At 53.5% G+C, this 26,845-nt stretch overlaps 9 protein-coding genes across 9 annotated transcripts; 4 read left to right on the plus strand and 5 right to left on the minus strand.

The window, feature by feature from the left end:
* Position 1: 1 nt before the first annotated feature.
* On the minus strand, positions 2 to 1,245 carry G647_00154 (uncharacterized protein; the record flags this gene model as incomplete). Its single annotated transcript, XM_008723557.1, has 5 exons — positions 2 to 213; positions 270 to 303; positions 359 to 842; positions 918 to 1,014; positions 1,122 to 1,245. The coding sequence occupies 5 exons, from the start codon at positions 1,243 to 1,245 to the stop codon at positions 2 to 4; spliced, it is 951 nt and encodes a 316-aa protein (XP_008721779.1).
* A 905-nt stretch (positions 1,246 to 2,150) lies between these two features.
* G647_00155 (uncharacterized protein) lies at positions 2,151 to 3,073 on the plus strand (the record flags this gene model as incomplete). The annotated part of the gene is made up of 2 exons (XM_008723558.1): positions 2,151 to 2,928; positions 2,985 to 3,073. 2 exons carry the CDS (start codon positions 2,151 to 2,153, stop codon positions 3,071 to 3,073), a joined length of 867 nt encoding a protein of 288 aa, XP_008721780.1.
* A 35-nt stretch (positions 3,074 to 3,108) lies between these two features.
* Positions 3,109 to 3,903, minus strand: G647_00156 (uncharacterized protein; the record flags this gene model as incomplete). Its single annotated transcript, XM_008723559.1, has 2 exons — positions 3,109 to 3,778; positions 3,842 to 3,903. The coding sequence occupies 2 exons, from the start codon at positions 3,901 to 3,903 to the stop codon at positions 3,109 to 3,111; spliced, it is 732 nt and encodes a 243-aa protein (XP_008721781.1).
* A 772-nt stretch (positions 3,904 to 4,675) lies between these two features.
* Positions 4,676 to 12,289, plus strand: G647_00157 (uncharacterized protein; the record flags this gene model as incomplete). The annotated part of the gene is made up of 1 exon (XM_008723560.1): positions 4,676 to 12,289. One exon carries the CDS (start codon positions 4,676 to 4,678, stop codon positions 12,287 to 12,289), a length of 7,614 nt encoding a protein of 2,537 aa, XP_008721782.1.
* A 1,356-nt stretch (positions 12,290 to 13,645) lies between these two features.
* G647_00158 (uncharacterized protein) lies at positions 13,646 to 15,388 on the minus strand (the record flags this gene model as incomplete). Its single annotated transcript, XM_008723561.1, has 1 exon — positions 13,646 to 15,388. The coding sequence occupies one exon, from the start codon at positions 15,386 to 15,388 to the stop codon at positions 13,646 to 13,648; it is 1,743 nt and encodes a 580-aa protein (XP_008721783.1).
* Positions 15,389 to 16,121: 733 nt separating this feature from the next.
* Positions 16,122 to 17,066, plus strand: G647_00159 (uncharacterized protein; the record flags this gene model as incomplete). The annotated part of the gene is made up of 1 exon (XM_008723562.1): positions 16,122 to 17,066. One exon carries the CDS (start codon positions 16,122 to 16,124, stop codon positions 17,064 to 17,066), a length of 945 nt encoding a protein of 314 aa, XP_008721784.1.
* Positions 17,067 to 17,932: 866 nt separating this feature from the next.
* On the plus strand, positions 17,933 to 20,155 carry G647_00160 (uncharacterized protein; the record flags this gene model as incomplete). Its single annotated transcript, XM_008723563.1, has 1 exon — positions 17,933 to 20,155. The coding sequence occupies one exon, from the start codon at positions 17,933 to 17,935 to the stop codon at positions 20,153 to 20,155; it is 2,223 nt and encodes a 740-aa protein (XP_008721785.1).
* Positions 20,156 to 20,528: 373 nt separating this feature from the next.
* Positions 20,529 to 21,836, minus strand: G647_00161 (uncharacterized protein; the record flags this gene model as incomplete). Its single annotated transcript, XM_008723564.1, has 2 exons — positions 20,529 to 21,619; positions 21,677 to 21,836. 2 exons carry the CDS (start codon positions 21,834 to 21,836, stop codon positions 20,529 to 20,531), a joined length of 1,251 nt encoding a protein of 416 aa, XP_008721786.1.
* A 2,063-nt stretch (positions 21,837 to 23,899) lies between these two features.
* On the minus strand, positions 23,900 to 25,608 carry G647_00162 (uncharacterized protein; the record flags this gene model as incomplete). The annotated part of the gene is made up of 4 exons (XM_008723565.1): positions 23,900 to 24,264; positions 24,316 to 24,739; positions 24,787 to 24,972; positions 25,024 to 25,608. 4 exons carry the CDS (start codon positions 25,606 to 25,608, stop codon positions 23,900 to 23,902), a joined length of 1,560 nt encoding a protein of 519 aa, XP_008721787.1.
* Positions 25,609 to 26,845: the final 1,237 nt, after the last annotated feature.

Here is a 26,845-nt window from a genome sequence, read left to right on the forward strand (position 1 = left end):
TCTATCCCTTCGTCAAGATCGACCCCGGCGCTGCTGGCATCATGGCACCCTCGGCAGGGTGGTTCTTGCTTTTGAAGTCGTCTACCATCTCCGCCATCGTCACCCATTCTACACCCTCGTGTTTGTTGATGTGCTCGATCAGTCTTTCGTGCATGAGCAGGACGTGTGGTCTGCCAGAAACATCTGGATGTATAGTCATCGGGAAGATGAACTCTAGGACGCAAAGAGTCAAAAGCGAGACTAAGAAACCAAGGCAAGCTGTGACCTACCATCATACTCCCTGTAAAAGTAGTCGAAATGGTCCTATGCACGGGTCAAAATGACTTCGTCGGCGCTGGCAACTGGAGCCGCCACTCACCCGCCATAGGTCCTCGACGTCCCTGGAGTTCACCCAACCATGGCTGTTTGGTACCGCTTTCATGAACATCATTGGCGGCAGATCGTCGAGGTACCAATTTGCTGGAATCTCGACAAGTCCAGTCTCTTGACCCTTCTTGAAAGGTTTCATCCACTCGGCGGCCTTCTTGCCATAGTCAATCTTCGTCCAATCATCACCGGTCCGGAGATAGTACGCCTGACAATCGTGGTGGTTCATGCTATGGTCGTACTCAATTCCGTATTCGAGTAGCAATTCCGTTGCCTCCTTGGACACCTCCCACCATGGAGCAACGGTGCCTCGAGGGGTCTTGCCATGGCAGAAATCGGTCAGCATCCGGTACGTATAGTCGAGGATATCTCTCTGCTGCTCGAGTGTCATATCAACAGGATTCTCATGGCTGTATCCATGTAGGCCGATTTCGTGGCCAGCATCACGGACCATGGCACATTCTTCAGGAAAGGTCCTGTGGTGAAAGCACCGGTCAGGTGTGCGTCGCGCAACTGGGCCAGCAAAACACTCGTCAGACACAGAGACCTACTCCAGGCTGTGGCCCGGGATGAACCACGAGGCTTTAATCTTGTATTTCTCGAATAGCTTCAACAGTCTCCTGACTCCCTGAGTACCAGCGAAGTAACCTATTGCCACAAAGGCATTTAGCAATCAATCAAGCGGGACAGCAGCGCAGCATTTCCACAATGCAAGCTGCATTGGATCTGATACTCCTGGGGAAACAGAGCCATACCTCTCGAGATGTCGCTCGTAGAGTCCTCGCCCTTGTATGAGCCAAGCCATCCCGCGATTGCGTCGATGTCAACGCCATATGAAACCAAAACTCTTTTCTTCGGCTTTGACGTGCTGTCAGACATGTTGCAACTTTATCAATGACTTGAGCTATACAGCACAAACCGCGGCTTAGTGGATGCACAAATCGACTTCTGCACACTGCAATGGCAAGTAACAGCCACCTGTCGATGAGGAGATCACAACAAAACCAACGACTGGATCATGATGTATGGTTGGAGATGTCCGCCTGGTTTTGATGACGTCCGGTGATCTGTTGTTCAATCCCAGATGCAGCAGTTTGTCTCCTGCCCGATCCGGTCCTTCTGATGCTCGCGGGGAGCCCGCGATCCAGGGACAAGGTACGAGTACGAGGTATGTACTCCGTACACAAGCAAGGGCGGACGAACTCCAACCATGTAGCCGATTGTGGGACTCCCGTCTTTCGACTACAGTACCATGTCTCGTTATTCTTGTAACTGACACATCCCCATCTTCCTTCAGCCGACTCTCTACTCCCTGCCATAAGGAACTGACAAGGGCTCTTCAGGTGGAAGGACACGAATGACTACCTACCGTACCTATTGTAGGTATCCAATAGACCAACGGTAACTGTACTGTACCAACCACAGTAAAGAGATGAATTAAATGCGTAGCTGAGCGGCGTCGATTCCGGAAAAAGGTTAATGCGGCAGATGCCCAGTTTCTCCGAGTTCAACGCTTGGACAGCCGCACAGCCACGGACCTCGAGCACCTTTGCCAGCGATCGATTCTTTACTATTGTTCCTGTACTAATGAATGCGACCACATTGATCACTCTCTCTCTGTCTCATACCGGCCTGTTCTCGTTCTCTACTGTATCATTTATTATGCCCCTTTTCACCCATTAGATCGGGGCCTACTGCCGCATTAACTCTGCCATAAGATATCGCATTGTGGCGGCCCCCTCCCTTTTCCACTTGCCATATCAAGCCACGGTAACTGTTGGATTATGTCCGACTCCTCGGCTCCTAGTTCACCAGGGATTATTCACGAGTTCCCGCGAGATCGCATTGACGAGCACATCAATGGCAATAATGCTCGCGCGCGTTTGCAGCCCATGTATATCCCACCGCCATATCTTCCTGGCGGGAAGCGAGCGCTTTCGGGCATCTCCCTTCGCGCATTTGCGTTAGGCCTCGCTGTCGGCGTCTCTACGGTCTTGGGACTGGAACTGGCATACTGGGACAATGGGTTGTGGAGGGCTCCATGCTTCATTGCGGTCCTCGCGCTATTCCACTATCTTGAGTTCGACTTGACGGCAAGATACAACCCGGCCGATGCGTCCATCTCTTCCTTCCTCCTGTCATCCAATGGTGTTGGCTATGCTGCTGCGCATACCTCGGCCATGTTGGAGCTCCTTGTTCGATTTTGGCTGTACTCTAGCTACGCGCCTGCATGGCTGAGCCTGCCATTCCACATCCCGAGGTTACTTCCATCAATCCCCGCCTCGGTTTCGGTTGGGTTGGGCCTGACTTTGATTGTTGTCGGTCAGCTCGTCCGAAGCGCCGCCATGAGGACAGCCAAGACAAACTTTAACCACATCGTTCAATGGTCCAAGAGAGCGGACCACGTCCTCGTGACCGACGGGGTATACGCCTTTTCCCGACATCCCTCGTATTTCGGGTTCTTCTGGTGGGGCCTGGGGACACAAGTGTTGCTGGGAAATCGCATTTGCTTTGTTCTTTACGCCGTGATCTTATGGAAGTTTTTCCACCACAGGATCATCCGTAAGTCCTGGCAGCACACTCCCCTTTCTATTGTTTAGCTGACATAGTGGTGCCAGATGAGGAACAGCACCTTGTGTCGTTCTTTGGTCAGGACTATCTCGATTATCGTGAACGTGTCCCGGTCCGCATTCCGTTCATCCGGTGAGAAGGGTTACCATGGTGTGTTTTTATGGTTCAGTCTCAGCCATTTCCAAGCCTCTTTCTTTTGCGACCTGTGGCAGCCGGCTTGGTCTTGGCCGCAGTCACAACTGTGTTCACCTTGACGGGATGATAGACCGGAGGGGATATTTGGTCAAGCCAGGGTACATCGACCGTGGCAATGGTATTTTGTATGAAATGCAGCAGAGTCTCTGCACCAACAGTCTCCACATCAATACCAAGTACGCCAATGCGACGCTGATATAGTGCTTGCGCAATCTGCTCCTCTGCTTCTGCAGATATATTGACTAGCTTGGCTCGCGTAGGCTTGGAAGCCGACGTGGCTATGAGGAGTGGGAGGGTGGATGTCATGATATCCGGCAGGTTTTCGCGGCAAACGAGGACGACCGAAAGGTTCACTCCGGGCTCTGGCTGCTCGACGTCGGTGTCGTCAACGAGGATCTGGGGTTTCTGGCCCCGTGCAAGTGACTCAAGTCTGCGTACCGTACTGTTAAATCCGACGGTCAGGTGGTCATACACATCTGGCATCCATGTCGGCAAGCTGTCTTCCTTTTTGTCATTGTTCGCCTTCCGGGGCCTTCCTTTGCCTTTCGAGCGAGGGACATGGGCGCGTCTGAAGTCACCAACGGGCTGGAGAAGGGGGAGGAGAAATCGCAGTATTGCCTGCTCGTTCTCAGTAGAGATGGGAGGCCTAGGAGCGTGAATCTGTTAGCTTGAGGTGATCCTATGAGGCTCACATACTGGGGCACGGTACCACTGTGGCTCCGGGTACGGGAGTGACAAAGAGTGGACCGTGGTTTTCTTCTGTTTGTCCATTGCTGGAGAGTGTTTTTCCCCTTGCTGCAAAGATGGAATGGAAACAAAGCAGATGACGTGTGAGCCGCAGACAGGATTGGGCTAAATTGCCCACTTGCACTCCTACTGCCCCTCTTTCGCGCCAAACGCGTCTGTGACGCCTGGGGGCCAGTAGGATTGCCGTCCCGGGCGGGCTTGAAAGTCACGAGTGGGCTCCTCACGCTTTCGTCTCTAAATCAACGGCAGCCTGGTCCCTCCGTCCAACGACAAGCCAGCCGACTCACAGATCAGTCAACAATTTTTATTTCCGTCGTGGATGAAGTACCATCCAGTTCTCACTTGAAAAGACATGCCCTCGTAGTGCGTATCAGCCAGCCTCACGTTCTGCCGCTTTGTCTCCTTCATTGCACCAGCAAACGAATTCACTAGGCCCCCACCTCCAGCGCCTCCGAACCCTTCTCTACCCCCGGACATTTCGACGCCAGAGAAATGGACCAAGCGGACATCACTCTATCATCGTCAGGTTGGCCTTTCATCCACTGAATAGCCATTCGATCTGCTTGCACGACAGAGTGTCGCAGGCTTCTGTCCGTGAAGAGTCAAAGTCAGGCACCATTGCTGGCAGGGTAGTTGCCTTATTTCTGAGTGGCGGCCTTCTTCAGCCGCGCCAAGACCGCTCACTGCCTCGACTCAAACCGTCAACTTCACTCCTCAGTCAATCACTTTTTCGCGGCGCTGCTTCTTCTCTGCGGATTCCCGCTTCAGCGGACTTCCAGATGCAGCTCTCCCGACCATGTCGTCCTTAATTTCGGACTCTTCTACGCGCAATCGAAGTGATTCCACTGAGGGTTCGGAGCTGCCTGAGCATGAGCACAAGCGCCCGAGGCTGAGCGATTCCAAACCTGATGAATCGCATGTCATGTCCGATCTACACCAAGAAAACTCACACCCCGCACCTCCCGTGCCAGAGATCCAGGTCCGTGAAAGTGACAATGCTGCGGAAGGAAACCCCAGCACGCCACCCTTGCCCCCGAGAACAGTTGCATCGCCGACAGCCATGTCGCCAACCAGCAAGGTCACGATTAACACTCGGCCCTTGTCGTCCCAATCTGTGACAGATCCGACCGTCGCAGCTGCTGGGGCTGGTCTGCCTTCCCACTCCCCGCCCTCCGAAGGCCCAACGGTCTGTGGTGACGGCTCGAAAGAGCCGAAGGCCGTGCCTGACGCTCAACGCAACCCTGCAGACATCCCAGAGCACATCTCGTTATCTTCGTCACCCAGCAAGAGCCCCGAAATCGAAGTGGCAGAGCCAGAAGACTTTGACCAAGATCCCACTCAGACGAGATGGACCCAGCGGATTGGCGGCGGAGCTACCTCTACGTCCGACCCGAAGTTTGTGCCATCGGGCCACGTACACCGCACCTTTCCGTTTTCTCAAGAGTCCCCTTCAGGCAGCACACATAAAGTGATTCCCCGCATGTCAGAGCGGCTTCAACATACCGGAGCACAGGATGGTGCGATCTTCCGCCAAGTCAAAGATTGGATGATTGAATTTGTGGCCATGTGCGACGACTTCCCCCTCAGATTGCTCCAAGAGGAAAGAGACTTCTGGTTTCGGCTTCCAGATCTTGTCGAAGCGCTGCTGAGACGGGAGGCGGGGCCTCCTCCTGGTGCTCGGACAGAAGAGCTTGTCGACTTCTTCGTGGCATTTGCCGAAATCGCTAAGCTTCTGGCCGATTTCGATGCCCGGAACCTGCATGAAGTGCTTGATGAGAGCGACCCACGTGATCTGAAGTCCTTCAGCTTTGTGTCTTCCCAGTACCTGCAAGCCTTGGTCTGGATACTCTCACCTCGAGTCCCGTTCTACGAGTATTTAATCCGAGCCCACAGCTTTGACCGGGTAAACTTCCATGTGCTGGTCATTGGTAGGCTCGGAGAAGTGTCCTTGCTACGGTCGCTGTCGGCCTTGCTGACTGAAGTCTGTGCCGCTCTGCCCAAGAAAGTAGAACTCTTTCGACCCTTCCACATTTTGATCCAGGTGACGAAGGCCATGATGGGTCCTATGTCGAGCATGTACACCAGTGACATCGATGTTGTCCCTACGTCATTTTCGCAGCTGGAGAACATTCGCAATGGCGCGGCGGAGATTATTCTCCAAGCTGACAAGGCCATTCAGCATGCCATCGGCAAGCAACTCGCATGGCTCAACCTCGAAACGGCCAAGGGGATCATAGACACCCTGAATCCTATGATATCCGCCATTGGAGAGGAAGTTCCTCAGATTGGACAAGACATTATCTCGACGTCGGGCGTTGGCTTCGCCGATTCCGATCTCACGGATCTCCCACTTACAATGCAATACGCCTGGAAGTTCAAGATCCTTCGGAAGTTCATTACCAATGGACGCATGGAGCTTCGTGTCTACGGCGTTGAGACAATGTCAAGCGATCTTGTTGCGGTCCATCGGGTTTACATTGATAACCAGCCATACCCACCAATGAACCATCCAGTGGTGCGATACTTGGTCAAGTTCATCAAAGAGAATCAACTCGTTGAGTACGTCGTTGGCGTGGACTCCCACCCGCAACTGATCCACCGAGCATATAACGTGGTGGGATTTTTGTGCGTCTCGAAGACTTACACCGACGCCGACACCGACGTGATCTGGAAAACAATCGTTGACAGTCAAGACCCTCGGACTGTCCACGAGGTCTTCAATCTCCTTCGGAACTGCTTCAACGTTTATGAGCTCCCTGACCTCTACTACATTTGCCGCAAACTCTCCGAATATCCCTTTGAGCGCCTCGACATTTCTGTCCTGCAATTCGCTGCGAGCCTCTTCGACAACATCAGAAGCAAGGCCTCGGCTTTGATGCTTCATCCTGGCTTTCTCATTGACCCAATAACCTGGACTCTGTGCATTAAGCTGATGCGAGAAGCTTCATTGGAACAGCACGCGTGTCTTGAACAGGCTCTTCGCATACGACGGGACTTCCCGCAGTATTTGTCCAATCTGCTCTCCCTTGGACGTCCAGACCTCCACCTTGCCGTGAGCAGCGATGTTGGTTGGGACCAGATCATTGCTGAAGTTGCGACAAACCTCAAAGCCCATAGCAAATATGCCACTGGCGACTTCCAGGTCCTACACTGCCTATTGGTGTTATTGGGACGACTCGGAGCCGCAGAAGCGATGCAGAAGTTCGACCTGCTTGGTCTCCTAGTGGCGGACTTTGCGTATCTTCGAGAACACTTCAACGCCATGCTCGAACGCCATGTCTCGCCGTTATCGATAGAGGCTATGTACGAGGTCCGATCAACGTGTCTTACTTACTTTCTTCTCCACATGCCTGAATCCTTCACCCCGGGTCTGGTGCAAGAGCTCTGGACGTCATTCTATGCATTTTCGGAACTGCCTTCCTCTGTTCGAGCCGCTGCTTGGGACAAACTGAGCCACGTCGCGAAGCCAAAGCAGAACAAGGATGCAAATATCGTTGTGGACCTTATTCTTGAAAACCACCTGCCGACTCTTGCTTCACACGACTACAATCAATCCGTGTTGGAATTCATCCGGACTTCTGTCCAATACACGATTCGGAGGACTCCACAAGAGTCATTGGATTCGGAGGATGTCATCATGGTGCCTGGGATTGAAAGAATGTGGAAAGTCATGTTGGAAGCGCCCCCCAACAGCGTGGAAAACGAAGCCACTGATTTCATCATCCGCATGTACCTGGATAACCCTATCGTTACCAAGCGACCGAAAGCGGTCATTGACGCCACCCACTCGTCTCTTGTGGATCGCTCAGTGCAGCAAGTCATGTCATCTGCTTCAAAGTTGAAATCCTACACTGATGGCACTATGAGTGGCGAGGACGAGCCGATGGTCATCATTGCGTCCGAAGGCGAGATATGTGCCGAAGAATTGCGATTTGACCGTTCACTTCTGTTCCTCCGAAAGTTCCTTGAGGGCATGAAGCTGCGGCCACGCTACAGTCCAATCCCGGATCAACAGGCACAGGTTCTACCAGTGTTTCCTGCCAGAAGAGGCGAAACTATCGACTTGAACATTCAGGTCATGGCTAGCAAGTACGTCACAGAAAAAATGCAGAAAGTCGCAATAGGCTCTGAGAATACGTCTGACGAACTGCACAAGTATCTGTGCGAGGCGAGTGGCTTTACTCAGTTCTCCATCTTCCACATGGGACAGAAGGTATCGCTTGCAGGCCAAACCACCAGCATTGCAGACTCAAAAGTAGCCTCCGGCAGCCTGATCGTCCACAAGACCCTGAACACTCCAGATAGCCCGCCAACTCGTTCCACCCGCGCTACTTCTCCAGTTGACAACAAGATCATGCATCACTTCGACGATCTATACGATCTACTCGATGCTGATGAGCGCCTTTCCAGAGAGGTGTACACCTTCCTGAGTCTTTTCTCTGCGCAGACCGAGCTGGTTCGGATATTGAGATCGAAAGACAAATCTCCCACGGAACTTCTCCCACCAGGCAAGCCTTTCAAGCTCTTGTACTGTGCCAAAGCCTTGAGGTCTTGTATAGAGGATGAATCTTTCAGCTCGAATCCAGATATGGAGTTTCTGACCTACAGCATCCAGACCATCGTACAGGTCCTGCCCAAGTTGGACCTGAGCAACGCTGCCGATCAACTACAGATGTCCATCGCGTACGGCTTAGTGGAAGCACTACTTTTGGCATTTCGAGCAAAGGTTCCGGTGGAAACATCACGCGAATACATACAGGACCACCAAGAATTCTCGATCCAAGCTTCGAGATTGCTTCGCTTCGCGTTGGCTAGTCAAAACACCAATCTGGATGAGATCTCGGCGTCGGCTATGGTGAAGCTAGTCCTGGAAACTTTCGTTGAGGCGTGCCTCCACGATGATCGAATCTGGGCGCCTGTGGACACCGAGGCTGGTTTCAAAGACTTGATTGTCACTGCTTTTGTTCAGGATCCTCGAGTGGAAGTTCGACATTCACTTCTCGAAGTTGTGGTCGGGCTGACTGGGGCTATCGGCACAAAATTGCACCTGAAAATCAATAATCCGAGAGCGCCACGATCTCGCTTCCCAGCCGCCACCATCGAAGTCTGCCTGTCTCATCTATGGACAGCGCTGTCAGAGATTCTTCCTCGCGCTTGCCTACATCCTGAGAGGTGTACCGAAGCTTCGGAGACAATGCTTGCTGTTCTGAGGCGTATAGGCAAGTCTTTTTCTGCCGAACGCCTTCTTGGATACTTCAATCAATGGAGCTCTATCCTTCTGGAACACGACCATGTGGAAGTTGTCGGACAGCCATTAACAGATCATGTGGTTCTATGCCTGACGAAACTTTTGCTCGAGACCTGCAGATTTCTAAAAGCAGCAAATGCGCTCCCTTCTGGCACTCATATCATCGACAGGATAATCTCGCAGTTCCTCTTTCCACCTATATCGGACGATGGAGACAGTCCAAGACTGCCTGTTTTGGACAGTACGGTCCGAGAGAGTCTCTACAGTCTCATCCTAGTTCTATGTCAAGGACCTCGTGATCTAGCGACACTTGTCAGCGAACTCGAAGACGACTTGCTTCCGGAAAACTTCTTCGAACCATTCTACAGTCACGAGCGCCAGAGTCTCCGCACAGATGTTGGCTATGCAGGCTTGAAGAATCTCTCAAACACTTGCTATCTCAATTCGTTGTTCTCGCAACTCTTCATGAACGTACAATTTCGAGAGTTCTTTCTGAATATGATCGGCGCAGACGGGTCAAAGCAGAAACTGGTCACGGAGCTTGCAAAGGTCTTTGCAAATATGCAAAATTCCTATGAAAAGTCCATTGATCCGTCGTTCGCGGTCGAAGCCATCACAACATACGAGGGAGAGCAAATTGACGTATCCGTGCAGATGGACGTCGATGAGTTTTTCAACCTTCTCTTCGATCGAATCGAAGGACAAATTGATCCTTCCGCCAGGGGCACATTCAAGTCCATGTATGGCGGCCAATTGGTGCAGCAAGTGAAATCCAAAGAGTGTGAGCATATCTCTGAGAGACTAGAGCCATTCTCCGCCGTCCAGGTGGAGATCAAAGGTAAAGCGCGGCTGGAAGATAGCCTTCGCGCTTACGTCGAAGGTGAAGTTCTTCAAGGCGAGAACAAATACTCGTGCACCTCTTGTGGCCGTCACGTTGACGCAGTCAAACGTGCATGTCTGAAAGACGTACCTGACAACCTTATCTTCAACCTCAAGCGGTTCGACTACGACATTATGACGGGGATGAGGACGAAAGTCAATGACGAGTTTCAGTTCCCCGACACGCTTGATATGGCGCCTTATACTTTGGCAAGACTTAGTGACGAACAGCAGTCGGGAGAACCGGACTACTTCCAGCTCACAGGGGTCATCGTTCATTCAGGCACGGCGGACTCTGGACACTATTACTCGTTCATCCGCCAACGACCAACCATCAAGGGTGTACATCAGGCTTGGGTCCAGTTCAACGATCAAGATGTCGGCCTGTTCGATCCCAACCAGATGCGTGATAATTGCTTCGGAGGCATATCCGAGGCTGGATTCTACCACCTACCAAAATTCTACAGCGCATACATGTTGTTCTATCAGAGAACCTCCAGCATTGAGAAAATCGAGGGGCAGTATAGACTACACGATGCCATCAATCCTGTGCGCGTCCCTTTAACACCTGGGATGGAGCAGCACATAGCGAAACAGAACGAACTCTACTTGCGCTCTTATTGCGCCCAAGACCCTGCACATGCTCAATTTGTGCTCCGTCTGCTTGAACACATGAGGCGCGGGGTCGAGAAATGCAGCGAGGATCACACCCTCGAGTCCAAGACGATCAATATGGTGTTGGAGTACGTGCACACCATATCTTCTCGCTTCAAAGAGCTACCCTCAGTGGAGGAGACTGTCAATGTCCTCCTTGGCTACGTGGCTCAATGCTCCGAGTGCGCTAGAACCGTTGCTAATTGGTTCCGCACCAATCGAGTGCTCGAAGATGTCGTCGTTCGAAGTCCCTTACAGGTCGTACGAAAGAATTTTGCCAACCTTTTCATCAGCGTCTTCGCGCGCCTACATGAGCTCCTTACGGAACTAGACCCCAACGATGACGAGCATCAGAGGCTTTCGACAGAGTACAGCAGTTGGCTCAAGAGTTGTCTCAGCCAAATGTCTAAGCTATGGGACGTGGTGACTAAGAATGGCCGGCCGTGGACTGACTATTTCAACATCCTCTATCACATTCACAGGCTGGGTGACCAAGAGACCATCTGGATTCTTGAAGAGGACTTCCTGGAAAAGTTGATTGACATGATTATGATGCATGTTGCCGGTTCCGACTTCCCTCTGTCGCGGAGGTTGAAGGCGCGATACATCCTGTATCTAAATGCGCGGGAGAGAAACCGACAGTTCCCATACCAAGTGCTGATCAGGGTCCTCGCGAGTCTGCTGCAGAGAATCGATCTCCACCTGCCGGCAGACGAGGGATACCGGACGTTCGACAAGAAGATTGGCCTGACCACAGCTGAGTCGCAGGCTCTCGGGCTGAATAAGATTCCGCCCGACCTTGAATGGCTTCGGCGGCTGATCATAGGCCGACACAACCAGACCGCACAGGATGTCATCGTCTCGATCTTCGCCTCGGACAAACGACTCTCCCACTATCTCGCCAATCTATTGACTCACGGGTTGAATGATCGCAGTGTCAATATCGCCAGCTGCTTCACTCGACCGACGCTGGTGTTCTGCGAGTTCTGTCCGACCGAGAGCAAAGTCTTCGAACTGGCCCAATCCGCGTTGGAGAGTATCGCGACCGTGGGCATCGAGTATGGCAAGGAGTACTACGAGTTCGTGGAGGTTCTTCTTAAGATCGACAACGTCTCCTGCAACTTGGCGTCATCCTTCCTCGAAGAACTGATGTTACAGACTGTTTCGCAATGGGCACCGACACTACTGCTGGCCCCGACCGAAGGACAATTCAACACGCGCGCACATACGGTGGACCTGCTGAAGAGGCTTCTGTTTACGCCTTTACAAGAGCTTGCTGGCGACCTCACCCTGTATCGGACGCTTGTCGCGGCGGCGCAAGAGTTGACAACTAGCTGTTCCAACCTCGTGCAACAGAACTTTTTGAATCCACGCAGCCGAGACGGTAACAATCTGCAACCTGGTCAAGTGAATCAAGTGATGGACGTGGTGGAGCATTGTCTACGGTATTTCGACCTGGAAAATGCAGCGGACGAGGAAAAGGTTGCCCTTGCGCAGGCTACGATGGCTCAACTGAGGGCCAAGGCTGACTCGGCTGTTGAGACGCTGAGCTCGGCGGACTGGCAGGACAATAGCAGTGAGCTGGCCGAGATGAGCGGAGATGAATACGAGGACCCGCTTAGTTCGTGAGATTTGAAGTACACACTCCGGTTCAGCGATAACGTGGCAAACAGCCCGGGCCGGGATCAAGACAACACAATGACAAACATGCTGGTTGAGATTACAAGGATGGCTTGTGTGGAGCTTGGATGAGCACTTATGGCTTCGGATGACTGACATGGCGTCTCTGAGGGCTTGAAGCCTTTTCCCAACTTTCACAGCTCGACCTGATTGAGATACGAATTAACGACAGGAGGGATTGGCTGCGGCCTGTCCTGGCGCCAGGGACTGGGCGCGAAGCGATTAATATGGCTGGTTGGGAGATTTCCTTCTACTGGCGGACAAATCTTCTTGGGTTTTCGGGGGGTTTCCATTATTATTTTGTTAACAGGGAAAAAGGGGAACAGAGCGTATCCATTCTGCAACGAAAAGAAAAAATCATGCCTAGCAGATGCAGTTATGGAAGCGTAGAGAATCCGTTCGAAAGCTGAAAGTGCTCTCTTGAAGCGTGATGAATTGGCCTCGAGCATCGCGCAAGGATGCAGAGAAGAGAGGAGAGAGAGAGAGAGAGAGAGAGAGAGAGAGAGAGAGAGAGATCATTGATTCCCGAACATGACGGGGGGACTTGGATGCAGCCTGCCTAGCTAGCTAGCTAGCTAGCTAGCTAATTGAATGAATGAATGAATGCAAGCAAGCAAGCAAGACACTGAACACTGACCGAGACACGAGAGAGAGAACCCCGTGACTGCCTTGCTACTAGTAGCACTGGAAAGTCAGTTCCTCTCGCGTGCATGCATGCATGCTTGATATGATACGATACGAAAAGTTTATCGTCTCCCCGCCGTATCCAAGCAATCAACGAGAAAACGAGGGAGAGGTACTCCGTACAGTAGAGGTACTGTAGAGGTAGAAGGAAGTAGGTACAGTAGCTACTGTAGCTACGTAGTGACGAATCTCTTTACGCTGAATTGAATCCCAGTGCCGAGGACAGAGACACTTAGTCAGTCTGCTTGGGTCTCGAGGCGATGCACTCATGTGTGTACTCCGTACACTTCCACGCAAGGGAGGCGAGGTGAGGTGAGTCGGCACGATTAGAAAGTGATGGACAATAACAGGCTGTTTGTCAATGCTCGCCGCGATATCGATGGACGTCTGCGTGGGTTTGATAGATATATCTTAGATACCTAGGTATGTAATACTCGACGCCGTGACCGTTCTGTATCCATCATTTCAACGTCGTGACGCTGGGCGTGTCGCCATTGTGGTGTCTCATTTCGTTCCCTCCAGATCCCTTAATTCGGTTCTTCCTTACGCCAAACACCATACATGATACGCCAGGGATAGTATATTTGAGAGTGTCACCATCCAGCTCAGCCGTCGGTCAAATCACAGAGTCTTCACCCTCATCCACTCCCCTGTGCCCACCCCCAAATTCAAGCCATTCCGGCCCCACCATTCTCTCACCTCTCCTTCACCTCCACCACCGACGGCGTCCTCCATGGCCTCTTCGATATCACATGTCTTGTACTCGACTCGTAGTCCGCTCTTCCTGGACATCTCTTTCCACCACTGTAAAACACCCGCATGACCATTCTTTGTCGCGCCCACGAGGACCTGGTTGTCGAAGATCATCTTGTTTCCCTTGAATCCAAACCACATTTCCAATACGGGGACGTGGCCGTGCTGGGAAGCGAGGCGAGCGACGCCGTCTTCGTGCGCATATGGGATGCCGCTTGTCTCCCACCATTCGATGCTATTGGTGCGACCGCTCTGCGCTGCCAGGAGGATCGATTTGCCGACTTTGAGGTGTATCTCGCGGTCCGTGCCGGCTAGTTTTTGCGAGTTGACACGCCACCACTCGAGCACCTCGACGTGACCCTTGGCACTGGCTGACTCGAGTGCTTTCTCCGTGTACGTCAGTTTCAAGCCCGAATTGAGCCACCAGTCCAACACTTCGACGAAGCCGGCTCGAGATGCTCCGTCCATGGCTTCAGGACCGTATTCTTTCTTGATGACCGCAGGGCAGTCTTTCCACCATTGTAGAATTGTGGGGGAGTTGTAGATCAGGGAGGCTTTGTGGGGGAGAAGCGCGAGGCCGAAGGACGTCCAGAAGATGTCTTTTTGTTGTAGGGCTAGGTATGTCAAGAGGTCGGTCATGGAGAACCGGAAGATGAGGCGCGTTGCGATAGGGGAAAGCGTTGTTGGCGGGTTGGAGGAAGTGTTTGCGAAGTATTTCTGGATCAGAGAGAGCGGCTGAGTGAGGATGGTGTACTCCAGTGAGCAGGCTTTGGAGCCTGGTTTGGGGACTAGGGACTCCCATTCGTGCGGGACAGAGAGATGGGTATAAATTCCAAGTGCGGTAGCCAGTTCCCAATCTCCTAGATAGTCGAGTATCATGGTCCAAATCTCGCTCGGCAGTGATGGTTTGGAGGAAGCCGACTTGTGAATGGGAAGGTGTGACATGGATGAATTGGTCTTGAGCTGGGTCGATCGCAGCACCGCTTGTGCCTCGCTTTCCACCTCTTCAATGATGTCTCCAGGACCCTCCCACTGCCACTCAATTTCCGGTTCGCTGTCGTGTCCCAGGGGATTCGGACCTGGCTGCGTAAAATCAACCGGGTCCGCGGCGTAGTCCCATAGCGCGGGAGAAAGCACATGCACCCAGTCCCATTTCCGTTGGAGCTTGTTCAACTGCCTCTTCCATGTCGGGTGTTTCCACTGGTCCACACTCATCTCAGGTAATAGCGCGATCCTCTTCGATACGTCCCAGCACCTGAGCACGTGCAGAATGACATCTGTGGTAAACCCGCTGAGCATGAGGGAGATCATTCCGGCATCCATGACGATGAACAAGAGATCAGCCCACCTGGAGAGACGGTGTCCCTGCATCATGACTTGGTTACGGTATGGGTCTTGCGGTCGGTTCTCGATCCATTGCACGTCCTCCAAGTCAACACTCGGGTCCATGTACTGCTGGAACTCGGCCTTGGAGCATTCGGAAATAACGCGAAGGTTCAGGTCTGGGTTCTGGAGGAGGTATGGGAGGACCTCAGGCCCAATCTTCTCGGTCACGTAGAGAAGGGCATTCACCCGCCTGCGACTTGGGCGGGATCTCGTTGGCACCCCCATTTGCGTAGACTAGGCGATTCCGGTGGGAGGAGGATAGTGAAATTGGCAAGGGGCAACCGGGAGTGTTATAACCCTGGCCGGTGAGGCATCGGTGGCAAGGCGGGAATCGGTGAGGGCGGGTGGAGTGACAAGTCAAGAAACTGGGGGCCAGCGATTCGGCCGGAGGATTTGTGGACTCGCTAATGAGACTGTCAATCGTGGGAGGTACCAGAGCCACCAGAGGAAGTGAGCCGTGTCGGTGCTGTCGTGAAAGATGGATCAACAGATGGGCTGGTGCACGCAGGAATGTGTGACCGCATATCGCAAGCCATGTGGCCGTCTCACGATAAAATGATAGGCGGCTTCTGCCCCGCCGCCACTTCCGTCCATAGCGTCTCGTTCTCGTTATGTAACCGCCGTAACCCTGACGGCCTCGACTCTCATTGGCACTTCACCTGCGCCTCTGTACTTGCACTGTGGTGCTCACATATCGATCCTCAGCCTGATGGACACCGGGTGAGTACCGGTGTCAAGTGAGGCTTCCGTATAGCCCTGTCTGGCGGTAAGTTGCTGCCTGGTTGAACAGCAAAATACTTGCTCGGAGCCTCTCATCGGTGCGTCTCGCCTCATTACCTGCTCATTCCCCTCTGCCCGAATCAACAGCCTCTTACGCCTCTCACGACTCTCACGTCTCTCATTCACAGTAGATTGACCTCCTGGTCCTCTGAAAATGAGCTCAGGTTGTGCCAACGAGATGCCTCTGACCGATGTTGCTTCGTTTATCCAACACCTACAGTCCTCCCGCCGCATCGTTGCTCTCCTGGGCGCCGGTCTCTCTGCTTCAAGCGGGCTGCCTACGTTCCGCGGTGCTGGCGGCCTCTGGAGAACCTTCGATGCCACGATGCTAGCTACACCTGGAGCCTTCCAGCGGGATCCAGGTCTCTCATGGCAGTTTTATTCCTACCGACGGCACATGGCTCTCAATGCTAAACCAAACCGCGCTCATCTGGCCTTGGCAGAACTCGCCCGCCGGAATCCCGACTTCATCACCCTCAGCCAGAACGTCGACGGTCTGAGTCCTCGTGCTGGCCATCCTGCAAACCAGCTCAAGCTACTGCATGGCAATCTTTTCGACGTCAAATGCTGGGATGAAGACGGCTGTGGCTATTCCCGCAAGAACGACTTCAGCGACCCCATCGTCCCCGCCTTAGCCCTTCCAGCAGAAAATCCAGACGCCGAACTCAAGGCTGCCGCCGAGAAGAAGAAGCACGCTCTCCTCCGAGGCGCAGATATTTCAGACATCAATGTCGCCATTCCCGAACTGAAGCCAGAAGATCTTCCCCAATGTCCATCGTGCAAGAAGAACCTCCTTCGTCCAGGGGTGGTCTGGTTCGGGGAGTCGCTACCCGAAGACGTGATGAGTGACGTGGACGCATACTTTTCCAGCCGCCAGAAGATTGACCTCATGTTGGTGATCGGTACAAGCGCCAAAGTCTACCCTGCTGCTGGCTACACGAACATCGCTAGAGCCAAGGGTGCGCGCGTCGCTGTCATCAACATGGATAGGGGCGATGCACGGGAGCTCACCAAGAATGACTGGTTCTTCGAGGGAGATGCGGCAGTCATTGTGCCGTATATCTTGAAAACCGTGATTGGAGAGATTGAAGAGTTTGATAATACGAAGGGGCCAACCCTATGAACTCGGCAGACTTATGACTTCAAAGTACAGGAGACTACATGTGCCACGGCTAAACGCCAAGAGTAAAAGGCAGCGGAACGAATGTGTTTCGGGGAGGGGATTGTGGCGTTGTTCCTGAGACTTGGCTGTCTTGCTCCTTGTGTCTGGGATTTGTTTGGCTGGAGGAACGGCATACACGCAAGGAACGATATGTCAGGCCAGCCACGGAGAGGAATGCTTCAAACCTAGTGTCTAGTAGGGCTGCCATCCTTGGCGGTCCTTTTGGCGGTGTGTGGATCATCCTCGGGCCGTTTGCGTGGTTGGGGGCCGGATCAACATCAACGAAAGCGAGGCCTCGTCTATTCACGCTGATTCGTACGCAGACTTCTCCGTGCTCTTCGCTCTCTCAAACTGGGCCTCGTCCTGGCCGGCTCTGCAAAGTACTCCATACTCTGCGCTGACGCCACGCGAGCCTTGCGGCTGAGCTAGATCGCTTTCCACATGCGAATCACCGCTCATGACTGCAGCCGGGAGAAATGTCTTTCCTTCTGGCTACCTTCCACTTCATCTAATTCGCGCTGGCCTGGCACCAGGCGACCAGCAACTTTTGACGACCATGCAAGTCCGGCAGGCTTTTGCACTAACAGTGGGAACCGGACATTCAGCTTCTGTTGCGCTTAGCCACAGATTCAGTATGATTGTGTGTGCTTCTGATGTATTGTTGCATGTGCATCTTACGCCGCCAGATATGACTTGAAAAGTCCTGTCTCGTGCATGGATCCATGGTGTTCTTTGCCCTCAACCTGAACCGGCGATCATCGTCAACAAGAGATCCAGGGTAGAGGAGGAGGAAGATTGCTTGTTAGGGTGGTCGTCAATTCCCAACCATGGCTTCAACGAATCCCTTCTGGTCAATCGCCGCTCCTCTGGGAGTACAGCTGCCGCATGCACTATCCAGCCGACTGAGCGACAGTCTGTCTCAGAGCGACCATACACTCCTGCCATCTAGCGAGGATGTCGCCAGCTACACCCAAGCGACACCGGACTCGACATGGTCACAGGCATCGAGATTTACTTACGACAGATCCAAGGGTGGGAAAGTAACCAGTTTAGATGACGAATCTTCTGGCCAAGCTCGCAATTGGCCTTTGACCGAGAAGTACTACTCCACTCCTCCGGCAGACCACGATCTTAGGTGCCCGAAATGGACACTGTGGAAGACGATCCTTTTGCCGACCTCGATCGTTATCCTGCCGATGGCTTGCCTTGTCGCAGGGCTATTGGCCCTGATCTTCGGTTACAGAGTCAGATCCGAGGAGAGCCTCTTCGAGGAAGTCTCCAACTCTCGCACCTTGAGCAATCATGCTGTCGTCCTGGTCAACTATTCGGCAACGCGAATAGCATTCGTCGCTTCCTGGGCGTCGACACTGGCGCCTTTGCTGGCTGGCTTCATCATGAGTCTCACAAGCTTCAAATACGCACTCGTCATGTATCAGTCCTCGAGCGGCGGCCACCAACAAGACCTCCCGACGCCATACCAGTACAGCATTCTGGTCGGGCTTTGCCTAGCATCAATGGGGAGGTTGGGGAGGTATCTTTCCTACTCCCGAGGAGATGGTGTCGTCGTTCCACCAGTCTTACGTCGTGCCGCACGCACTCTGGCTTTGACGTTGCTCTTGGCCTGCGTTGTCTTCGGTGCTGATACAGCCCTGCATTACACGACCTCGACCATCAATTTCGACCAAGTGTCCATCTCTCAGGAGAACCATGCCTACGGATATGGCTTGTCGTCAGAATGTCTCGCACTCAACCGTACGGAGAACTTTGGACTGCCCTGTACCCGGAACGGCGTCATCGGCGCCACGGACTACGACGCGTATGTGGCAGGTCAGAACGAAATCTTCTACCTTCAGCGCGGCACATCCAATCTGAGTGAGATTCGCCTCGTTTCCCCGCCCTCCTCCATGCCATCGAACACCACGTCCGGAGTCGCCGCGAAGGTCGCGCTTTTGACACCGCAGACTGCCAATCTTTCTCCCTTCCGCGACTTCCAAGCCCTTACCGCGGGCGTCGTGACGACGTGCGAACCCATCAGTTCCCAGTGCACCTGGACCTCTGAAGGCCCGGGTGAATACTGGAGCTCCTTCAACTGCAGCAAAAATTTCTGGGGCGTATTAGGCAAAGCCCCCAACCTCACTGACAAAGGTATGCTTGATGGTGACAGCTCTGTTCCTCCACTCGGCTTCAAACCCGGAGCCGCGCTTCAGTACTCCTTCTTCATGGACAAAGAACTAGCCACGCCGTACGACTCCGCGGGCAACCTCGGTCCATTCATGCCCGATTCCCAACTCATCAACCCCGTGTATTTCGGCGTGGCGGCCCGATTTCAAGATACAGCCCAGCGTGCCGGCGTCGACATGTCCTCCGACCCAGGCATTTATCGCGGCCCGACTCGCTATCTTGACTTCACGCTCCGCTGCAGCTACACGACCTACCTCGTGGACTATGCCTGGGTGAATTCGACTGTCAAGGTCCGCACGCTCACGCCATCGCCCAACGGCACCATGGCGGAGATGTTCCACGGGTACAACATCCTCGGCGCAAGTGATAGCTTCGACAACAATCTGCAGGATTTTATCCTCGAGGCCGCGCTGCAACCCACTGCACAGGCGTTGGCCGACAGTTTCGCCAACAGCTACTCCTCCCGCATCATGTCTGTCGTTGGACCGTTTCTCTCCAACCGGGCGAATGTGCAGGAACAGATGCGTACACCGCTGCTGGTGGCCAAGGTGCTGAAGATCCCCCTCGCCATCCTTGTCGCAGGGTGTTGCTGCTATATCATCTTTGGGTGCGTCTGTGCCGTGGTTGCATACCGCGCGCTGAGGACGGTGGATGTGCGGGATCTTGCGTTTCGGTTCTCCTTGCCAGCGCTGGGACTGCACGCTTTTAGGGACGTCAGCGTGGAGAGAGGGGCCGTGGACGTGGATGTGGGTGGGACTGCAGAGGACAACCATCGAGTGTTTGATGAGACCAAGATTAGAGGCGAGACCATGAGGGTGGCGGTCGAGGGGAATCCAATGAGTGGGTTTGTTCTGACGAGTCTGGTTTAGCAGGAGCAGGAGCAACGGCAGCTGAAGATGCGTGTGTTGTGCGCTGTATGCACTGTATCTATCTACCGTGAAAACGACGTGTGTGCGGATAGTGCGAAGGATCTTGCGGGCGAGATTCCACGCCAGATCCGTGCGATGTCCTTTCGATCACGCCAGAGCCCTTGTCGCTGTGTCGCAGTCTCGGCTGAGGTGCAGAGAGTGGCTTAGATTGTAAATGGTATTTGTACAATATTGTAGTCCAGAGGTTCTTAACGAATACAGAACGAGTCGCTCTCTGCCGCATCTACATCACTTCACGCCACATCACATCACATCACGCACAAACTTGTGATACGTATTAGGCAAGTCCATGCTCATTTGCGGTTGTCCTCCTTCACTCCTCGGTCGTCTCAACGCCCGTCAGAACAGGCAACCCCTCCTGCAGCGGCGTCAAGAACTCCGGGTCAACCGTCACGCCACCGGCCCGGGAGACGAACGCGGACCCGAGAAGGACTTGCTCCTCCTCCAACAGTCTCGACCCGTCAATGACCACGAACGTCTGCGCCAGCGCGGTCTCCTTGCCCTCCGACCCGACAATCGCGGCCAAGGTGATTTCAAACGTCTTGCGCTCCGGATCATGCACGATCTCGTCGGTCCGCCCGAGACCCTGGACCAGATTGAAGGTGATGAAGCTGTCAAACACGGTCAGATTCACGGCCGCGAGGACCGAGACGGATTCTCCGTGCGCCGATTCCGTAATCATGGCCAAGGTGTCGTGGATTTTGGGCGCCGTGACAAGTTCGTCGTGCTGCTGCTGCTGCTGCTGCTGCTGCTGCTGCTGATGATGATGATGTTGTCTCCTGGTCCCTCCGATCCCGGAGCCGGGCGTCGTGCAGCATATCGTCTGGATGTACCGCGGACAGGTGGGCTCGCAGAAACAGGGACAAGCCAGTGGGCGGCCGGGTGGTCGGCCCCAGACTCGATCCCGAGGGTGGAATGGCCGGATTCTGTCCATCAGCGGATTTGGCGCTGCGGCTGCGGCTGCGGCTGCGTCGTTTGCGATGGCCTCAAGTGGTTCCGTTTCATGAGGATCGGTTGATGCAGAGTTCGGTGTCGATGCCGATACCGGTGCCCGGTCTGATCGCGAGCCTGGAGTGAAGCAGCAGATTGTCTGGATGTATCGGGGACAGTCGGCCTCACAGTGGCAGGGACAGGACAGTGGTGGCATCACAGGGCGGCCGGGAAACCGTGGCCCGGGAGTCCTTGGGAATTGGATCCCTCGATCCGAGACGGCAGGATTGTCGCTGTCACTGTCGCTGTCGCTGTCGGTCGCCGGTGAGCTGCCACGCACGCAACAGCTCGGATGACACCCTGGCGCGCAAGTCAAGCATCTTGCGGAACAATCCGCGTTCAAAGGGTGGTATTCGTCGAGAATGTCGGTCCATCTGAACGGCTCGTTGAATTTCTCGTCGGCGTTGAACGTCCCTGCGGTAGAGATCAATACAGTAAAATTGGAGATCGGTGTCGCGCAATCACACTTACCTAGGAGAGATTTATATCTGTTTACTTTGACGGGATCAATTGCTGGGTCGTCTGAAGCATTAGGAATGACGGTCTGTGAGGAATTACGCGCCGCTGCAGCCAGCGCCGAGGTCGCCAGCAAGACGAAGGCCGTGACGACCTTTACTGAACTTATGGGCATTGTGCTTGCTTAGGTATCAACCCGCGGTTCTGCAATGTTGCGCCCAGCCCAGGTTTGTGGGAAGAACGACTCTAGGATAGCGAGGGATTGTTCTTTTTGGTGAAGAAGCGCACACAGAGTTCGCAAATGAGTAACTTACTCCCACGCTACATTCTGTAGCTTATATCGAGATGCTCGTCTTTCAGCTCGTGGCAAGGCAGAACAGCAACGAGACCTGGCTCTGCTCGTAAAGGTCTCGGAGCCACGGCTGGGACGCCTCATGAAGGTCCGCAGTCCTTCCTCATCGCGTAGGGCTGCAGACACATTGCAAGATGGGGCATGTCGCGAGTGGGCTGATTGGCAAGGAGCTGAATGGCCCCATGATGCCCCTATCCCAGGGACGTCGAGTCATTGGCCCTCGCAGTCGAAGCTCAGAGGGCCTACTGTACGCGGTGCAGGGATCCTGGATGGGGGCGGATTGAGAGCTACTGGAATTGTCGGTCACTGTCGTACTCGAGCTCGGCAGAACATGTGCAAGTGCTAGGATTGCAGGGATCTTGCGGCGTCAGGCGCCCAGTCCAGCAGCGAGTGTCGCAAGTCGCATGGCTTCGAATCGTGAATCGAAGCCTGCCTATCGATCCTCCAGGCCACTTGCGTGCTCTGCCAGGTACCTGCCAAGCATCGTTATCGGTGGTGTCAATCTCTATTCAACGATCATTAACGAGTGCTGTCGTACCAGGCCGATCGTACAGTGTCGATGCCTCGCTTCTCCTCCGTAATACCGCGTGACTTTGCGTGTCTGGTGCAGAGTGGTCCGCCTGCAAGAAGTGGTGGAAAGTAAGAGAAAATATATTCGACTTTCCGTGATCCAGCGGGATCTCAGAATTGAAAGACCCAAAGGACCCGAAAGAGTCTCTCAGAGTCTGAGAAACAGGCAGATAGGACGTCTTGGTCTGTTTGACGTATTGTTTAATTGAACACTCGACAGCGCCTATTCCGGAACGATGAACGTCTCTTCAGATGACCTACCCTGTAATTACTGTATACGTAGGACCACCTCGCCGGTGTCGACAGTGGCGAAGCCCGAATCCTCCGTCCGCTTTGCTGCCCGTCGATATTTCCCCGTGACCTACCACACCCATGCTGCTCAATCCCATCGAAAATGCGGTCGGCAAAAGCCTCAGAAAATTCCCATTACGTTCCCTCTTCCCTCTTCGATCTGGCTTCGGCTTGCATGGTGGTCCCGGGGTTGAGCAACGTGATCTGGCAACCCTCATGGCTCGAGGCCGCCTCCAGCCACTGCGAGCCATCCCGCCACGCGGAACATCGTGGCCATCTGGTGCGTCACTGTCATTCGACCTTGATGTGCAGACCACCCCGCACCCATGTATGTACGTATGTATTCGACCTGAACTGCAAGGCAAAGGCTGTGAGACGCTTCAGTCTCTCAAGACGACCTGCGTCATATTGCGCAAAATTCCACCGCCACCACCGACATGAGAGGACGTTGAGATGAAGCGAAGTCTTTCCAGCGAGCACTGCAAGCACCGGTGACATTGACGTTGACTGAGCTACATAACCGACCTACCTGTCTGATCGATCATTAATATGGAGCAGTTTCACCAGTTTCACCCATCAAAGATGCACGAATCGTACGATGGGGGAGCAGCCGCCATTGAAGGATCCGTTCAGATCCTACTTCTATACCTTCAATCGGTGCGATCAAAGGTCGTGAGGTACAGTCACCGCCGTGGAAATGCATCCTCGGACCCGGCAGTCCGGTACTCCAGATGAGGCTGGAGGATTTATGTTCTTCAGAAATCAATTTATTCGAGCTCTTGCTTGCTCAACTGACCACGTGCACCCAAGCCCTTTCCTCATGCATAGGGCGAGGCCGACAAACAAATGACGCGAAACCAAATGACAGATCTCGCACCCAGCATGCAGGGAGGGCAGATCGCTTCCATATGTCCGCAACAAATCGGATAACTCAAAGTCGTAGAGTCATGCATCATACGCGTGGTCAACCTTGCCACGCGAGTCGTAGAATGCGGGCCTTGCCTGTGTACGAATCTTTGCCAATCCTAGCAGACGGTGGCCGCGCGAGGAAATTTGTCCGCTGACCGCCATTGTCGCCTACCATCTCGCAGTCTGTATATGTCGTGACCCCGCTCTGAAGTCGTCAACTCATCAAGCCTCTGGATAGACTTGAAAGTCAAAGATTGTATTGATTTCAGTTTTGGTTTCTGCTTCGGTCGCGTCCGTTTAGACACCAGGCAGTAGCAGCAGAAGACGATGATGATCGCGGCCACGGCGACCGGGATGTTGTTACGGAGGGCGATTGATCCAGAATGTGTTATAGCTCGAGAATGGTGGCCGAGGCGCCCCAGAAATGTCGAGACTATGTCTCGATGTTCGTGGACTAATGATATCATGGTCTCAAGGAAGCCTGTAAGTTGTCAGCATACTTTTAAGAAAGGAGGCAAAGCAGGTTACGTACTATAAGTGGCCATCATGGTGCAAGAATATTTCATCGGCCTCCAGAAAAGCAGGATTAAAGCCGGTGTCGCGAACAGTGCAAGCAGCTTAAGGTGAAGGCGTCCAACAATTTGACAGGGTATGGCAATGATGCCGAAAAGGGAGCTGAGAGAAGCAGTTGCTGCTTCGATATGGGCCAACGCCTGGTTGACTCTGTCGAGCTTGTTGGACACCTGGCCAGCCGCAGCGTTCGCAGTGTCGAGTTCGGATGCGAGAGAAGCAGATGAGTCCTTGATACGTTCTCCTAGAGCCAGATTTGCTTCCTGGGCCGAGGACAGTTCCTTACTGAGCTCTAAATGCTGCAGCGTAGTGTCTAGCTGCATGGACTGGGCACTCGCGATCTGGTCGAGATTGGTATTTATCTGATGAACGAGTGCGTGGACATCCTAGCTGTGGTTAGCCCTCGACTTTATCTAGAGTAGCATATCCATACCTGCGCGAATGCCTCTACGTGTACATTCTCCAGGGCTCGGGCCGCTGAAAGAGCAAGATCGTGGACGTTGGCAATATCTCGTGTTTGAGCAGCCACTAATTCTGCGTTGTTTTCGCTCGTTTCTGCGACCGTATCCTGCAGTAAGATTTTCAAGCCTGCGAAATCAGCCAGAACATCTCGGAGAGCCTTTCACCAGTCAGTTAGCAAATCCCGTGGTGCAGCTGCATGATCACGCACCTCGTGAGCTTGTGTAATGTCAGAGCCGGTGCCCACCATTGCCTGATGCAGGCTTTGAGAGATGTCAAGTAGGCCATCCTTGGCCATTCTCATGGAGTCACGAAACGAACCAAGCTCGACTTTGTGCTGTGCTTGAAGTTCATCACGGTTTTGGCGGTGAAGCATGTTCACTTGCTGAACCTCTTCTTTTTGCTGTGTTAGGAAGTCCATCCACTGGGACCGAGTGGATCTGAGCGCAATCCGAAACTCAGGGAGAAGTTCTGCGAGCTTCTGGTAGGAATGAAGCGCCTCCAGCCTCATAGATTCAAGGGTGCTCGCTTGACACAAAGTATTGGCGTCTTGCTTGTTGTTGCTGTAGCTTGTCCAGTAATAGTGTTCCTCCATCAACGCTCCGAGACAGGGAGCCACGGTTCTGCTGCTGACCACGTCGATTTCATGATTCAGCCGCTGGGGAATGGTGAGGATGGGTTTGCACGCTAATGGAACTTCTGCTCTGCCTTCACCAGTTTCACAAACAGCCACCCGCACTGCGTAGACGGACTTGGCTCTTTCTAGCAGGTCATGTTTCCCATCCTCCCGAGCCATGCTCGCTCCCACAGTTTTGCAAGTGACAAGCAACTGAACTGCTGCGGCTTGGTGACAGGTCGACTGTGTGGAAAGTGTGTTCACCATGTGCATTGCCTTCTCGAATACAGGGTCACTGTCTGGTTCTCGAAACGCGAGGACGTCGGTGAGGCTTGGTTGAAGTTCATTGTGAGGTTTCCAGAAGACTGGCCATTTGAGATCCGCTGACACAATCAGCGCGTTCTCAGGGAGCTCGAAGTGTGCTTACCTTTCAGGAATTTTGCATGCGCATGGCCGATCAAAGCAACAACTGAGGCGAAGACAAGGCGACGCAAATTCGACGGCACCAAAGAGTGCCCCGACCACAACATCTTTGTCGGCGTCCAACTGCGACGCGTGCCGGCATGAAGCAATCCTAGTGGCAGCGGTCCAAGGACAAAAGAAAGGGTTAGGTAGAAGGAAAACAAAACTATCGAGGGGGGAAGAAGAGAGGCCTCACGCCTTGGTGATTCAGATCGAGTTTCAAGCAATCTGTCAGATTTATACCACTGTTGTTGGTGCAGTAGAACAGTGAATTTGAAGTCACGGTGAGGTCTGGCGAAATCTTCATTAGGAGCTCACCTTCGACTCAAGCCACGCTGGATCGGAGTGAGTACTGCATTAACATGACTTGCAGTATGCGGACGTGTCCACAGAGACGGGTGATAAAAGAGAGAAGGCCTACGAGTGACAAGCGATAGAATGCTTGGAAGGTGATTGTTGTCTTGCAGAGCTTGACAACAGGGACGATGAGAGTCCGGACTCGTGGTAGCTGACAGATCATCAACCGAGCTTGCCAATGACAAAACTGATGCTCGATTCTTCATTGTACCTCGACCTCCGATTACGTCCTGGAAGACCGCTGCTTGCTTTCGCACGATGCAGCTTACCGACCACAGAGCTACTGAGCGGAGACGATAATTGTGGCGATGGGTTTGAGTCGTCAAGTGGTGCCTTGCAGATCCTGCCATTTGCTCATGGCGATTGCCCCGTTTTGCTCTAGCTTTCGCCTGCATCTCTTACACGGGACCGGACTGCATACTCTTGGGTGCGACTCTGAGGAATACGGATGGCTCATCGTGCGCCAACCGGATGACACAAGAGTCGTGATCACCGTAGATTTCAGCCTTGCATCCAAGGCACGCGATATATGCCTGTACCTTGCCGCAAGAGCCGCGGAAACTAGACATTCAACGATCGAGTAGCCTGAACAGTGTAT

The sequence above is a fragment of the Cladophialophora carrionii genome (assembly GCF_000365165.1).
Source record: "Cladophialophora carrionii CBS 160.54 unplaced genomic scaffold supercont1.1, whole genome shotgun sequence".
Lineage (NCBI taxonomy): Eukaryota > Fungi > Ascomycota > Eurotiomycetes > Chaetothyriales > Herpotrichiellaceae > Cladophialophora > Cladophialophora carrionii.